The sequence below is a fragment of the Ruditapes philippinarum genome, unplaced genomic scaffold (genome assembly GCF_026571515.1).
Source record: "Ruditapes philippinarum isolate M1 unplaced genomic scaffold, ASM2657151v2 ctg3835_1_1_1_1, whole genome shotgun sequence".
NCBI lineage: Eukaryota > Metazoa > Mollusca > Bivalvia > Venerida > Veneridae > Ruditapes > Ruditapes philippinarum.
The window spans coordinates 191630-208297 of record NW_026853110.1 but is presented as its reverse complement, the minus strand read 5'-3'; the positions used below and the strand labels follow the sequence as shown (position 1 = coordinate 208297).

Here is a 16668-nt window from a genome sequence, read left to right as displayed (position 1 = left end):
AGTGTGCCATCAAAGCGGCAAAAAAAGGAGAGTGCTTTGGATTTTTTAATGTGTTATTCACCAGAAAAATGTGACAAAACCGACGATGAACTTGAACGCTATCTTTCAAGCAAATGTGATTCAGAACCACTAAACTGGTGGAAAGAAAATGAAAAGAACTTTCCGAGAATCGCCGTAATCGCGAAACAGGTGCTAGCGGTGCCCGCAACATCAGTGCCGTCAGAGCGTATCTTTTCGGCTGCTGGGTTACTTGTGAATAAACTGAGAAACAGACTTTCATGTGAACTTGTTGACAAGATTATTTTCCTCAATAAAAACAGAGTCAGTGTTGTTAAATATTGACATGAAATACATTTAAAAGAAACTGATGTGTAGACTAAAGTACAGCGTCACGAGTGCTGTAACACGTACGCTTGTATAAACTGTATAAAAGATGATAAGATGAACTCAAAGAAAAGTGTTTAATTTTCGTTGAATAAAGACACTGTATTAAGAGAAAAATACGAGAATATTGTTCTTGAATTGTTAAATTTATAAAACATATACACTACCCTCCATAAGTAAGTATACAGTGTGATATTTCATAAAAAAGGCAAAAACAAACAGCTCTTAAACTTAAACAAATACTTTATTTGGCATTTAATTCATTTAATATCAAATTTGTTTATTATTCATTGACAAATAAAAGTCTGCATAACAAGAACTTTGTCATTAAAGAACATTAAGAACTTTTTTAAAAGTATGTATACAAAGTACCAATTCACGACATGAAGCAGCATTGCCAATAATTCATTTTCAATAACGTGTATAGCCTCCTTTGGAAGCAATAACAGCCACCATTCTCTCTGACATGCTTCTTATAAGTCTTTGACACCTCTCTACAGGTATTTTGTCTCAAGCATCCCTTAAATTGGCTTCTAACTCGGTTAGGTTTCTTGACCTGTAGTCGCGAACACTGCATTTTAAATCATACCACAGATTTTCAAATGGATTAAAGTCAGGGCTTTGTGGTCATGCTCCTGCTTCCAGACATTGACTATTCTGGCCCTGTGACATGGAGCCCCATCATCTTGGAAGAAGTAGGAGTCCCCATATCCAAGGTAGTGGGCAGAGGGGATTACAACATTGCTCAAAATGTCAATGTGTCAATGTGCATTCAAGTTACCATGAATAGTATGGAGAAAACCTGGGCCTCTGTATGACATTGCACCCCACACAGTCACTCCACCACCCCCAAACTTCACTGTTGGCACAACACGGTCATTGTGAAGCCTTTCAAAACTTCGCCCCGGACAAACACATTTCCATCATTTTGGAACAGAGTGAATCTGGACTCATCTGTCCAAAGAACAGCACTCCAGTCAACCCAAGTCCAATCAACATGCTCCTGAGAAAGGTAATGCGCTTCTGGCAGTGAACCGGGGTCAACAGAGGCTTCCTGACTGCCTTCCGTCCATGTAAACCAGCATCCTGTAATCTACGCCTTTCTGTGGTGAGGCTGGCTGAGACTCCGTAGCTCTCCCATGAAGCTCTGAGGAAAGGCACAGTCTCCCAACGATCTCTGAGACTGAGTCTAATGATGGTTCTATCATCTCTCATATTTGAAAGTCTAGGGCGCCCTGAACGAGGTCTTTAAGCCAGTCATCCTGTCTCTTCCTTGCGCTCCAATGTCTTGTAAACTGTCTTCCTGCAAGAAATATTAAGACAAATATCAGGTCCATTTCTATAAAATTTGGTCAAGACATACATTTTAATTGGTAAAGACATAAAAAGAGTAAAAATTTAAGAAAAGACGCTTACCTGGTGACTCCAAGGACACTTGCGATGGCAGTGACGCTCTCTCCATGTTGGTGACGGTCCAGACATTCTACCCGTTGTTCTTCTGTCAAACGAACCATTGTATTGTTGTGTTTTATTGATGATTTTTGTCCAAAAATGTTATACTATTGTCATTTCACGCATTGATCATGTTGATTGTATGATTTGGATTGAATTTTTTTGACAAATCTCACTTTAAAAAAACTTGGTGAATTGAAAAGAATTGCCTCAAATTTAAATCAACGCATAATTTGTCTAAAAACGGTGGAACGGTGTGTTTTTATTCTATCCCTTTTAATAAAGATTACTTGCATTACAGAATGAAGACACAACAATTGAAATAATGTTAGCTATTAGCCCAAAATTTGACAAAAAGCATATTATTCATAAGTGTATACTTAATTATGGAGGGTAGTGTATACATTCTGTCATTGACGATCTCTTATGATGTTTATGATGTTTATATTCATTACGTATTTGCTAGATATATTCATTGCCGACGATCAGGCTATATTATTTCTAGAAGGTAAAATGATATATGAACTGTTACACATGATTTAAACTTGATATGTATTAAATAAAGTTAATAAACATATTATGCTGTTTATTGGTTTTTTTTCTAAGTTACCTCCCTTGCAGTCCTATTTATAGATACGAATTCTGTGAATTGAAATAGAAACCGAAAGTAGCCTGCAGACGGTGTTGATATTGTGTGAGATTGTTGGAAATCATCCGAGTAACCGAGTACTCGAGCGGAAAATTAACCGAGTACTCGAGTATTGATTTTGGTACTCGTTGCCATCCCTAGTAAATTGTATCCTGAACACTTTTGTTTAATGTCAGTTTGAAAGGTCCAACTTTGTACCTAAATGGCAAAAGTAAGTTTCCAAGCAATTTTTTTGTTTTTAAAGAGTCTTTACCTTTACCTTCAATCTCATTAAAATCAGATCATCGTTTTTGCTCCGTTACTCTTCGCTACGTAGCGTACGTAGCTACGAGCGTAGGGTAGCAGTGTTTTTTTTTCACCAAAATATTCGGCGAAATTCGGCCCCATTCCCCCCTCAAAATAGTATGGTTTTTCCCCCTCTCAAAGCCGAAATTTCCCCCCATATGGCAGCCAAAATTTGCCTGCAATGAATACCATTTTTTTTTGCATATAACTGCCGAAAAATGTTTTATTTTAAGCCTGTAAGACTTACTGTTAAGCAAAGTTGTTTACAAATTGTTCCCGGGTATGTAAGGGGAGCTACTCACGGCGTCCCAACAAGTTTAACATGCGACGCTTTAAATTCTGCTGTCAATATTTTAGATCCGTATATTAAGAAAAAGCGACGTATTTTAAACTTGTGTTGCAAGAGTTGCTCCCCTTTTCTACTCACCGGAAAGAAAACAATGTCAAACAAAAGTAAATCTTACAGTCATTGTATACACACCGGTCTCTTAAATATCAGTGTACACAATGATCTTACATTGTTAAGTGGTGTATTAAAATATGCATTGGATTCGTTTTTGTTTCTCCTCATTTGTGAAGAAATAAAATTCCCCCTCCTATTGCATTTTTCCCCTTCAAACGGCACCGACCCCCTTCCCCCAAAAGTGAAAAAAAACACTGGGTAGTGAAGCGACAGTTAGGATATGATTTTAATGAGATTGCCTTTACCTTCACCTTCTTCTTATGAGCATTTAAGCCAAGATGGCTTGTAAGCTCCTCCTATACTTTATTATCAAAGATAACCTCAACAAGAATTTGTAACAGAGCTACTAACTTCCCCACCTTAGGGAAGTATTATATGAAGCATTAAATTGTGCTATTTAAAAAGATTGAGGAATGGATCAGGACTTTTAGTCCAAAATTTTTATAATGCTAGATCTGCAAATGGAACCATAAATTTATTTAATAATGAAATAAAATGAAATAACTCCCATGTTAACCATATGTGTCAAATTTAATATGTGGTTATCAATATTTCAAAACAACACAAGAGCTGTCGTTAAGACAGCAACGCTCGACTATTCTAAGTGCTTGATAGTAAAAAAAGCCTTGATAATGTAAAATTTTCTAAGTTAACAAAAGGGCAATTTTTTTCACAGTTATAGGCCTGAAAGAGAGTCCTTTTATACTCTCAAAGAAGAGTATAAAATTTCAAGCCACATGTCAATAGAATATCTGAGGTGGTATGCAAACTTAAATGTAAATTCTAAGTGGAAAAGGGGGCATTATTCTGCCAAATGCTTGATACAGTTACCTCCTCCTGTCTACAGTTTGGGGTCATGATGTTGAACAAGTTCAAAGTTTCAAAGCCATATGTCAATGGACTTTGAAAATATTTGAGGTATTACAAAAACTAACTTTAATTCTAAGTCGAAAATGGGGCATAATTCTGTCAAAATGCTTGATACAGTTACCTCCTCCTGTCTACAGGTTGGGGTCATGATGGTGAACAAGACTTAGTGTGCAAATATTCAAAGCCATATGTCAATGGACTATGAAAATATTTGAGGTATTACAAAAACTTTAACGTAAATTCTAAGTCGAAAAAGGGGCATAATTCTGTTAAAATGCTTAGTACAGTTACCTCCTCCTGTCTACAGGTTGGGGTCATGATGGTAAATAAGTGTGCAAAGTTTCAAAGCCATATGTCAATGGACTTTGAAAATATTTGAGGTAATTACAAAAACTTTAATGTAAAATTCTGAGTCGAAAAAGGGGCATAATTCTGTCAAAATGCTTGATACAGTTATCTCCTCCTGTCTTCAGGTTGGGGTCATGATGGTGAACAAGTGTGCAAAGTTTCAAAGCCATATGTCAATGGACTTTGAAAATATTTGAGGTATTACAAAAACTTTAACATAAGTGGTTCGCAGACGCCGACGCAGACACTCGGGTGACTACAATAGCTCTACTTATTCTTATCGAATAGTCGGGCTAAAAATAACATTTTTCTAGTAAAAAATCTAAGTTTATGGGGAGATAATTCTTGCAATATTGGTACTAGAGTTATGAACCTTGTCACATAAGATGGGGATGATGATAAGGTACATATATTTGTAGTATGAAGTTGATCCCTTTAGAAATAAATAAGTAACAGTAAACAATAATTTTTTTAAGGAAAATTTTAAGTTCAAGAGGAGATAAATCTTTTGTAAATATTTGGTAGCTAGAGTTATGAACCTTGTCACATAAGATGGGGATGATGATAAGGTACATATATTTGAAGTATGAGGTTGATCCCTTATGAAATAAAGAAGTTACAGTAAAAAATAGTATTTTTAAGGAAAATTTTAAGTTCAAGGGGAGATAAATCTGAAAATATTGGTGCTAGAGTTATGAACCTTGTCACATAAGATGGGAATGATGTTAAGGTACATATATTTAAAGTATGAGGTTGTCCATTAAGAAATAAAGAAGTTACAGTAAAAAATAGTATTTTTTAAGGAAAATTCTAAGTTCAAGGGGAGATAAATCTAAAAATATTGGTGCTAGAGTTATGACCCTTGTTACATAAGATGTGGTCGATGATAAGGAACATATATTTGAAGTTTGAAGTTGATACCTTAAGAAATGACAAAGTTATAGTGAAAAATATTTTACTGCACCAAAATTTTAACGCGGACGCCGTCCATATACTTCGTATAGTCGAACTAAAAATGATACAAACCATTTTAAATCAAAGCGATGCAAGCACTGAGGTATACATTGCTTGACAATATTTGTGTTATGAAGACCATGTGATTTTAATCTACTGAACTCAATAGAAGTCATCTTCTGGTTATAGTCAATTCCGAACACAAATCTAGGCTTATTTCTTCTCAAGTTATTAATAGGACAAGAAAGAGGTGTTGTTCCTACAGACTAGTGCTGTGTTTTTCCAGGCAAGACTATATTGTTTGCGAAACTGGAGAGCAATACAGAAATCAGTTTGCAAAGACCTGTTTATTATCTACAGTATACAATACTGAAATAGTAAAATAGAGTCTTCAGTGTTTTTATCTATTACTTTAAAAACAAGACCAACATGCGGGTTTGTAGTCTATAAAAATGTGGTATTGAATCATTCAGCAAGACTTAAAAGTTAGGTGAACATTTTTGTTTACATGCAAAACACATTCACTGGAAAAAATGCACTCCATAGTGCAATTATTGATTCAAAATAAAAGCATTTGTACGTGACAAAATTTAGGCATCAAAGCCCTAAGCTCTAGCCTTGTACATTCTTAAATTTTTACTACAAGTACATAACGAAAATTAATGACTCCCTCCCCCAATCCTCGCACAAGGCAAATTTTATCCCAGGGCTAAAATTAAAACAATCTTGGTAGAGGTCGACTACACAATGTTTCATGCCAAATATCTTACCTCTAGTCTTTGTCAATTCAGAGGAGAATATTGTTTAAGTTTTTTTCTATACATGTATATACATTTAAGGAAAACCGAAGACACCCTGGTGCCTGGTAAACCTTGTACCTTCAGACAAGATTTTTTTAAAGTTTTTACTATATACATACCATATAAGGAAAACCTAAGAAGACTCCTTGGCAGAGCCAATTTTGACCCAAGGGCTTAATTTGAACAATAGTGATAGAGGTCTACTACAAAGGTTTCATGCCAAATATCAAACATCTAGCCTTTGTCAATCCAGAGGAGAATATTTTTTAAGTTTTTTTTTGTCTATACATGTTTATACATTTAAGGAAAACCTATGACACCCTATTGCTATTTCACTAGGGGCAGCATTTGAACAACTTTGGTAAAGGACGTACTGATGATATTATTTACCAAGTATCTAAGCTCTAAGCCTTAAACCTTCTGATAAAAAGATTTTTTAAAAAGGTTTTTGCTATATACATATAAGGAAAACCTTAATATATGACCCCAGGGGTGAGGCTAATTTTGACCCTTGGGCTGTAACGTGAATAATCTTGGTAGAGGTTCACTACCAAATGTTTCATGACAAATATCTAACCTCTAGCCTTTGTCAATTCAGAGGAGAAGATTTTAAGTTTTAACTACATACATATCAGGAAAATCTATGTACCCTAGCGCATGGATAATTTGACCCCCGGGGTAAAATGTGAAAATCTTGTGAATGTCTACCAGACAATGCCTTATGCAAAATATCTATGCTCTAGGCCTTATTTAAGTCTTTGAACAACTTTGGAAGCCCTTCACTCATGGAACAACCCTGTCAAGTTTGGTTGAAATTGGACAAGATGTTTTCAAAAGATGTTTACATATTATGTATAAAACACACAAACATGCACGCATGCATGCACACACACACAAAGAGGGGAATCGCTATATGCCAACGCAGCATCTACATGCATCAGACCAGCAGTCCAACACATTTTCAAAAAATAAAATGACAATTACATTGTTGATGTGTTGAAAGCCTTGTGAAATTTAATAAAAGCTTTATAATATTTAGAATAAACTTTTATTTTTTCATTCCAAACTGTAATCAAACAATATGAGGTATGGTACATGGTATGGTCAACCAAGTGGATCTCATTGGAGCTAGGTGGGGAGGAGTGTGGGAATCCAAAGATTAGTAAATCATGTTTAAAGCATGTGGATTTACTGAGTGCATCAGAAAGTATTTAAGCACTAAGTTGAAATTTATATGGCATAATGCACTTTATATGTGTTAATATGCTATATATCAAAATTAAATACTCAATATCTTTTTTTTATGTTAACTATAAACTTAAAGAATTAATAAAACCAGAGACACTCAGAATACCATACCTCACCACTACCAAAAAACCCAGAACCCTTGGAATACCATACAGAAGCTCTACAGCTTAAACATTTTCAGTCTCATAGTTCTATGCATTGACATAATCCCCAGCATATTGAAATTTGTCCTTTTTCATTGGAACACTTAAGTAACAAAGTGAATTGACTTATGATTCAGTTATGTACCATCATAAACATATATTGGACCCTAAAAGTAACAGGGTGAAAATATCACAGGGTGAGAAAAAATGTGCAGTTTGACCGGAATCAAACCTGAATCAGAATATTATACATGTATGTGGGCTGTACTGACTCACTCAGCTGAGCTGTCTAGCTGGCAATGTCAATAATCTATTATACATGGGCATAGAAGTCAAAGAAACATTCATTGATAATGACCCATTATTAAAAGTAAATCATATCAGAAACATCCCTTGAAAATGATATCATTTAATTTTTGACCCACAGTTATTACCACTACCTCCTAATGGGCCTAATCAAACTGAGCCTGCAGAATTTTATAATTTTGCTGTCTGTCAGACATGGCAATTTCTTATGGGTTTCATCTTTATCTCCATTTGAAGGGATGTTACTCATGCTTACTAAATAGTTTTTTCTTATCTGTCTATCTTAGTCATAATAGACTATTCTAGCTGTATATAAACATAACAAATGTCTTTTATATTAACAAACAGAACATAAAAAGATGAAAAATTTACCAGTTGGAGAAATTCATCAAATGGATGGAGGTCCAGGAATGATGAATATGGATAGAAATATTTTTTTTTTACTGGCTTTATGTACCTTCTAGTTATTGTGGCAAGGAATTTTATAATTATTCAGTTACACCTGGTTTTTCAGTTTTGATTCAGGACTCTAAATAAATTCATATTTGTGGTATCAGGGGAAATTAAATTACTATTTGTGCTAAATCTGATCATAAACACCAATCTAAATATTTAGAATGTACCTGTAAGTTGTTGAGTGTCATATTTTCACTCTTCACTTGGTTTATCCCACAGGTAAAAACGTTGCGGTGGCATGACTTACAGCTATATACCCCGTTCCCCCTCTACAACCCAAAAACCCTATAAAAAATTATGAAAAAAAAAAAAAATTTATGACTAAAATATTATATAAAGGTATTTTACTCTACTTTCATTTGCATAGAAATATCACTAGCATCTCAATTATCAGCGCATATATTCATCAATTTTCACCAATCTTAACAATCTTGGTCTCAAATCTTAGATAATAAATACTCTTTAAGAAAACAACACTGGCACCTTCGCTGATTATACGTAGCAAAGAAATATCCAAGCCCAAACTGTCAACAAATGAAACTCGAGAGATCTGATTGCACCGTTTCGGTAAAACTCATCACGAGTAAAACACACTAAATTCCACCGTGAAAGAATATTTCTTTGTATTGCGTATTTAAATATGATAAAATTAAGTTATTATTTGTAATAATTGTTCAATCAAAGCATCATATGAAACTATAACGTACCTTTTTTCCTATATGTCAAATTCTCAATCCAAAATGAAAGTAAATTGGCACAGCAGAGTTGTTTCCCTTTAAGTATTTTCATTGGTCCGAGGTTTTCCTGTGACCAATGAAAATACTCCATTTGAAAACAATCTGCAGGCCCATTTTACTTTCATTTTGGAATGAGAATTTGACATATAGAGAACGGTATTCCGAGATTCAGCTAGGTGTTCGAGTCCCTTACATGCTGAGACATTTCAATATTAATATGTTAATATATGTTAATATTATACATGTAGAATTGGAAGTGACTGTCTGCATGTATGCAATTACAGATAAGCATTTTTCTGCATATACATGTAAATTAAATGTATTCAATTGTTTTAACATGTAGATACATGTATACTGATTTACAGTAAGTTGATACCACCTTGGTATACTTCACCAAGTGAACTTACTGTTGACCCATTCCACATTTTAAGTTTAGAGAAAATTGTCTTTCTTTGACTTTTCTTTACATATTTTCTGTTGATTGTATTGATCTCTGCACCTGTATCAATTTGAAAATCAACTTCACAATCATTTTTGCTCTTTTTTGATTTTTGGCCTATTTTGACACATTGTAACCAAAATTTTGTGTATTTTTTTACATCTTTGTTATAAAATGATGTCTGCCTCCACTGTATGATCCCTCACATAATTTACCCCATGCCGGACAATTTCTCTTTTCTAAAATCATGATTGTATCCACAATATTTACATTGTGATCGATTCTGATGTGGATGTTGTTGTTTCTTTACCACTGATGGTTTATACTGGCGCGGGTGCCGGAATGAGAATTAGATGAATATGTCTTCTCAACTTTGTGGATTGGTTGATCATTTGCATTGCAAACTTCTTTCACATGCTTATTTGATTGTTCGTAAGCTCGGCATATTTTGATTGCCTTTTCAAAGTTCAGATTTTCTTCTCTTAACAGCAGTTCTTGTTGTTTTCCGTTGCTGCTAAACACAATTTTATCTCTAAGCATTCTTTCTTTCTGTGTATCAAAATTACAAGACTCAACATGCTTTCAAAACTCTGTAAGAAAACTGTCAAATGATGTATATTCATCTGGATTTGTTACCCAAAATCTGTGTGATTCTAGCACTTCATTTTTTCTAGGATTGCAATAGCTTTCTATTTTGTCAAATAATTGTTTCACTCTCAGTTTATGTTCTGCATTTGCCCATGTAAATTGATCATAAATCTCTATAACTTTAGGTCCAGCACAGTGTAATAGGATATTTACTTGTATCTTTTCATCTTTCTCAGCATTTCTAATGGCAGTCAACACTGGTCAAGTAAATTTCCATTGGCGCTTCGATTTGAAAAAGTTATGTGATATGTTACCATTTTCAACATCTAAATGTCCTGGGGGTCTAAACGTATTTGCCATGATTGTCATTACGAAGGCTAAGTTCGAATAATATTGAGTACGAATCCTTAGTTCGAATAATATTGAGTACGTTTTCCAAATCGAATAATATTGAGTACGAATCTTCCCCTTCCTGAAAATGGCTTTTGGGCGATATATTTCACATTAGTGGCTGAAATACCTCACACTGCAGGTGTGCAACAAATAATTGCATACTCCTCCGATGCCACCATGTTGATAGGGTTCTATTATATTCAATTATATGACAATACGTTTTCTTATTCCATTCATACAGCAGTCTTTACGAAAAACTTTTAAAAGCACAGGACATTCAGGCCAGTAAAATTTCAAATCTTACTGGACCTGGTGATTTTTAACCGGACCAAATGCATAGATAGGTAATGAATTGATGGGTAAAGGAAAACACTTTATCATGCTTCCCTTGATAACTTTGAAAGAAGCATAATACTTCTTGTATTCTGGGCCATATGTTGACAGCTTTGAAAAATCTATAAGGACCAAATGTTTAGACAAAACTGTCTAGAATTGAACATGAACAACACAATTTGCTTCAAACAAATCACTTTCACACAAAATATTTACTAAACTCAATAATCACAAAATCATAGCTATATAATGACCATAATAAACAATGGTTTAATTTCCGTAACTATACGGTGCAGTACGTAAAATATCAAAGAAAAAATGGCGGCTTCCAATACTCAATACAACTTAGACATCTCTCGCTGTGTTTTGAACATTAAGGACAGAATTGATGGGTTTCATTTGCAAAAAAAGGCAAAAAGATCAATCTTTTATAGAACCCTGCTTCATTATTTTGATGAATTTTTCTTATAATATTTTTTCATGGCCAAAAATCTACTGGCCCATCGGACCACCAACCTTGCAATAATCACCGGACCAATGCTAAATTTAGTGGCCTCGGGCCTCGGACTGGCGTTAATTTCGAAGACTGATACAGACGCTTACAATGTTACCAGTGATTTTTCTCACTTGATTGGGAAGAGGCCTTAGCCTCTTGATTTTGGGAAAAATTATCTCTTAAATTGCTGATTTGGGAAGTAAAAAAGCTGGTTTAAGTTGGTATTTTTGGGAAAACTGCATGATTTTAAAGAAAATTTCAATTGGGAAGAGGCCTTTTTTCGGAGTCTGTTATATAAATAGAAAAATCACTGGTTACATACCACTAAATAAGACATATATATCTGTATATGCTCGTTTTCTAAAACAGTTTGAAAAAGAAAAAAATATGCAAGTGTATATTTAAAAGTAAATAAGGTTTACTTGTTTGATTTAATATTTATTTTGGATGTTTGACATATTTTTATACAGTCTCTGTCGTAATTCATTCGTTCTTGCACGCGCATGCGTGGATACGAAGTTTGAAGGGTAGGTTTACACAATGCTTTTATGAATGAAATAGTAATTTTCATATTTTTTGCTTTCATGTTTAGAAATGTTTCTTTAAACTGAAAGTGCATAGTTTTGAACTTTCAAAGCTTATTGACCACTATGCAAACAATATTTTAATAAAAAGTGATCTTAATGTGACAATCCTGCAAAATGAGGATCTACTTTTATCGAGGTTTCATCCGAAGGTGGATGTTGTTCAGCAAAACAGTGAAACCGTATTGATTTCTGAAATGCAGCTATAACTCTGTATACATTGCAAGCAATGTATACAAAAAGCAGATAAAATCACGTTTGAGATAGGGAACAGTTGCGTAAGACAGAACTTTTTTAGCTAAGTCATGGGGGGTGGAACCCCATATGTATCTAAAAATGAGCATCGGTAAAAATTATATGTGAATTTCCGCTGCACCAGATGTGAAGCATTACACCAGCTGTGACTGTAAAGATAGGTCAATCGCAGGGTAAGTTTTCATCTTTTTAAACGTTTATCTAAAATTCAATCCTTTTTTTAAGAAAATTGAAATGTGATTCTACCCTCCTCAATAGGGGTCATCTACTAGTTATGACCAATCAATATGTGAAAAATGAAGACTTTGTGATAAATAGTAACCAAGATAATAAGAGGAAATCATATTACCATTCAAGATAATCAGCGGAAACAATTCTGACATTATATTGTTTGGCGTAAATTATGTTGGGGTGGGGAAAAGGCGTGTCATTCCTTGTGTTTATTTATACTGTATAGGGGGTATATTTTGGATATTATCAATAATATTGAAAGAATTTCATTATTAATTATAATTTCATGTTCTGACAAGTGAATGTTGTCTGCTGAAACTGTAGTGACATCATATTCTGTTACAAAAAATAATATTGAAGCCAAAAAGGGCCATCAATTAACATACGACGGTACCATAGTGCTCTCCGTTTAAGCTCCCATTCAAAACATGGCTGAATGACCATAGATGTTTCTAATTTAAATCATTGAGTATGAATGACATGTGTATTTTAAAGTCAAGATGCGACAGCTAATTACAATTCAATAAAATAGTAAATACAAGTTCTTTTTATTTGAACAATTTGCTGGAAATACTAAAGGACAGTGGTACTGGTCGGAGACCATCAACCGGACACTTTTGGAACATTTTTCCGTACAGATTTCATAATTTTTAACCTAGAGATAAAAAAATTTGACACAGTTTAGCTAGGTTCTTCTCTTAACTAACAAACTAGTTTGTTTATTTCTGATTGTATTGACACTTATATCATATGCTCGACAAGGAGGGTATCAAAATTACCTACATTGTCTACACTACAGTACCATGTGTCAGGACAGATATGTACATGATGTGATTTAATTCAGATAAAAGCTTGGCTGTTTTGATTTTTGATTTGTAACATGCTATTCAATATGTCAGCAACAAATGCTGAAGTTTTGGATATTCTATTATTCACTCTGCAAATGATTATAGCTGGTATATGAGGTCAGGCATTGCTTTCATGACCCCCGAATTTCAACGTCAACATTCTTGAAATAGACATTAAAATATTACCATTTACGGAGGCTGAAATAAATTTATTTACTTAATTTTAAAAGAAACATGCACTTATTGTTGATAAAAAAGTGACTGACAACCACTGAACAAAGAAAATATTAAATTAAGCATTTTCGGGGCTGTCCGGATTTGGTGGTTGTCCGGTTTTGGTGGTCCCCAACCAGTACCGATAGGGGACCATCCCTCATGAGCTGAAAATCGAGATGCTAGTGATTTTTCTATACAAAATGAAAGTACTGGTTGGAGACCAACAAAACCGGACAACCATCAAACCCGGACGGCCCAGAAAATGCTTAATTTTGTATTTTCTTTGTTCAGTGAATGACAGTCACTTTTTTACCAACAATAAATGCATGTTTCTTCTTTAATTAAGTAAATAAATTTATTCAACCTCCATAACTGGTAATATTTTAATGTCTATTTCAAGAATGTTGACGTTGAAATTTGGGGGCCAGGAAAGCAATGCCTGACCTCATATACCAGCTATAATCATTTGCAGAGTAAACAATTATATCCAAAACTTCAGCATTTGTTGCTGACATATTGTATATCATGTTAAAAATCAAAACACCCAAGCTTTTATCTGAATTAAATCACGTCATGTACATATCTGTCCGGACACATGGTACTGTAGTGTAGACAATTTAGGTAATTTTGATACCCTCCTTGTCGGGCCTCAGATATAAGTGTCAATACATTCAGAAATAAACAAACTAGTTTGTAAGTTAGGGGAAGAACCTAGCTGAACTGTGTCAAATTTTTAGGTCTCTATGTTAAAAATTATGAAATCTGTACGGAAAAATGTTCAAAAAGTGTCCGGTTGATGGTTCCCGACCAGTAGAGTGTTTTTTTTAGAGTCATAAAAAATTTTTTTCATAAAATTTATTTTTGTCAATACTTATGATGTTTGGGTTTTGTGTAGAGGGGGAATGGGGGTATAGTGTATGTGGAAAAGAGTCAACTCGGCCCTATACCAACTCGGCACGGGTCAACTCGGCACGGGTCAAATCGGCCCACTTAACAAAAATACATAAAACGTATAAACTTTGCTTTGCATGTTGTTAAGGTAAATGAATGACAAGAAATATCTTATTATTATATAATTATACATTGTTCTCCTGCTGAAATAAAGTATATTTAGAAAAAAAAATGTTTTTTATTTGTCTTGCAGATTCGATAAGATTATTATAAATGTGTTTCCTTAGATGCATTTTGTTTGTAAAGTAACGTTATTATCGCTAGTTTGGGGCGATTAAAAGTCCGATTTTAAAATTTATTACATCAATTATAGGCTGTTAATCTTAGCTTTCTCTCAGTATATATTTCAACACATTCTTTGACACTGAAGGTATTTAAGTTTACAGTTAAACCTACCACGAGTCATAAATACAGAGAGAGATACGCTATCAGTTATCTTTACTTGTAATTTTACTGATAAGAAAAGCCTTTCTGCTGCTAGTTCGGAAACTGTCAGTCCATGTATTATAAATAATTACCATAATTACAATAAATAATGAATATTTATAACACAAACCTAAATATTTATAATTGAAAAGTGGGCCGAGTTGACCCGTGCCGAGTTGGAATAGGGCCGAGCTGACTCGGGGGCCGAGTACGTTTTAGGGCCGAGCTGACCCGGATTCGTGTATGTCATGGCCACGAGACGTTCACCTGTGTATGCAAATAAATAGAGATTAGATCATTATAACGATTATTTTAATAGTAAATATGATTAGTTTCTAATAATATACGTCTATAAACTGCAAATTTATTGTAAAATTCTATTAAATCGCTATAGTTCATATTTTTACAGCCACTTTCGTCAAAAAAGTCACTTTCGTAGTTTTAGACAACCCGTTTCGCACTGGTCAGGTGACTCTAATTCGTACCCTGATCAAAGAATATGAGTTATGTCAAAGGAAATAACAGGGATAAAATTACACTTTTGTAGTTCCTCTTTTTGTCTCCATGTATTATACTTTTCTGCATAAGCTCTGTTTATTTTGAACCCGTCTGCCATTCCGATTTCATACATGTGGAGATTGTAAGAACGCTTACAACATTAAGATTAAATTTTGATTCTAACCTAAAGAAGAAATTTACCGAAAGACCGAGGATGTACTATTTCTTGCTTTATTTTGCAGCAATAAGCAAATTGGCATGTCCCTAACGGCATTCAATAGTATAATGTTGTATCATTAGTCTCCTAGACATTTTGTTATTGAAGCATAATTTCCGGTTATTATTGAGAATCTATAGTCTTATGGGTACTATTAAATTCTTCTTGGAATTTATTAAGATTTTACATTATATTTTTGTTACATAGTTACATTTTTCTCTTTCTTACATCTATTTAATTCACATAATATCGTTTTCTTATTTACTGATATTTTTTGTTTCCAAATTTAACGTTAACGTTTGGCGCGGCTTAAGACGCCGCGTTACGTCATATTTTTATCTAAGCGGAAATGCAATGATCATAACAAATTTAAAAACGTTCATACAGTTTATCAAACTCCTCACAGTGATTACCTCGGTTTACAGACACTTCACCCCCCAGACACTTCACCCTAGGCCCTTTTTTGCAGACACCTCACCCCTTAGACAGTTCACCCCTCATTTTAAGAAATTTGATTAAGACACTTCACCCCCCATTTTTTTATTTTGTGTTCAACAATAATTTATGTTCAAAAATGTCAAATGTATTCAATACAGTAGTGATTGAGTATGTTTATTGTCTTAACAAATGTTATATATTATTTTATCATGTAATTGACCAAAGACAATGGTTATATTGTTGTTTTTGCACTACAAAAAAGGCTCATATCACAAAGTTGATTGTAAGTAAATTTTTGTTCTTTATTTTTATATATTTAATACTAATTTCAATTTATGTGTAAGGGATATAACTAAATGAATAATCTTTCTATTGAAGTGTGTGAACTTTTGTGTGATTTTTCCTTTGATATATTTTAAGTATATAATCTTTTTCACACTTCCTTTGTGTTTTTAATTGACAGTGTCTTGTTTAATGGACTGAAAGCAAAACATGAATACAAAGCTGTTAATTAGCTGAACTGATTATTGTAGAGAAAGTGGGTGAAATCTATGGACGGCTATAATATTGTGGTTTTTCGAACCAGTAATAGATACTGGAAATATGTGCTGAAAGTTCTGGTGCTAACAGGATATCCAGTGTTTAACACTGTTGCAGAAT

The 16668-nt window shown here is 33.9% G+C and overlaps 1 protein-coding gene across 1 annotated transcript in view; it reads right to left on the bottom strand.

Annotated features, from left to right (window-relative positions):
* LOC132734182 (protein KRI1 homolog) overlaps window positions 1-15529 on the bottom strand; it is a 53440-nt gene extending 37911 nt beyond the window's left edge. The window contains exon 1 of the mRNA XM_060720886.1: window positions 15393-15529. Coding sequence (XP_060576869.1) covers window positions 15393-15486 — 94 coding nt within the window. The 5' untranslated portion in view covers window positions 15487-15529. The remainder of the gene's footprint in view (window positions 1-15392) is intronic.
* Window positions 15530-16668: the final 1139 nt, after the last annotated feature.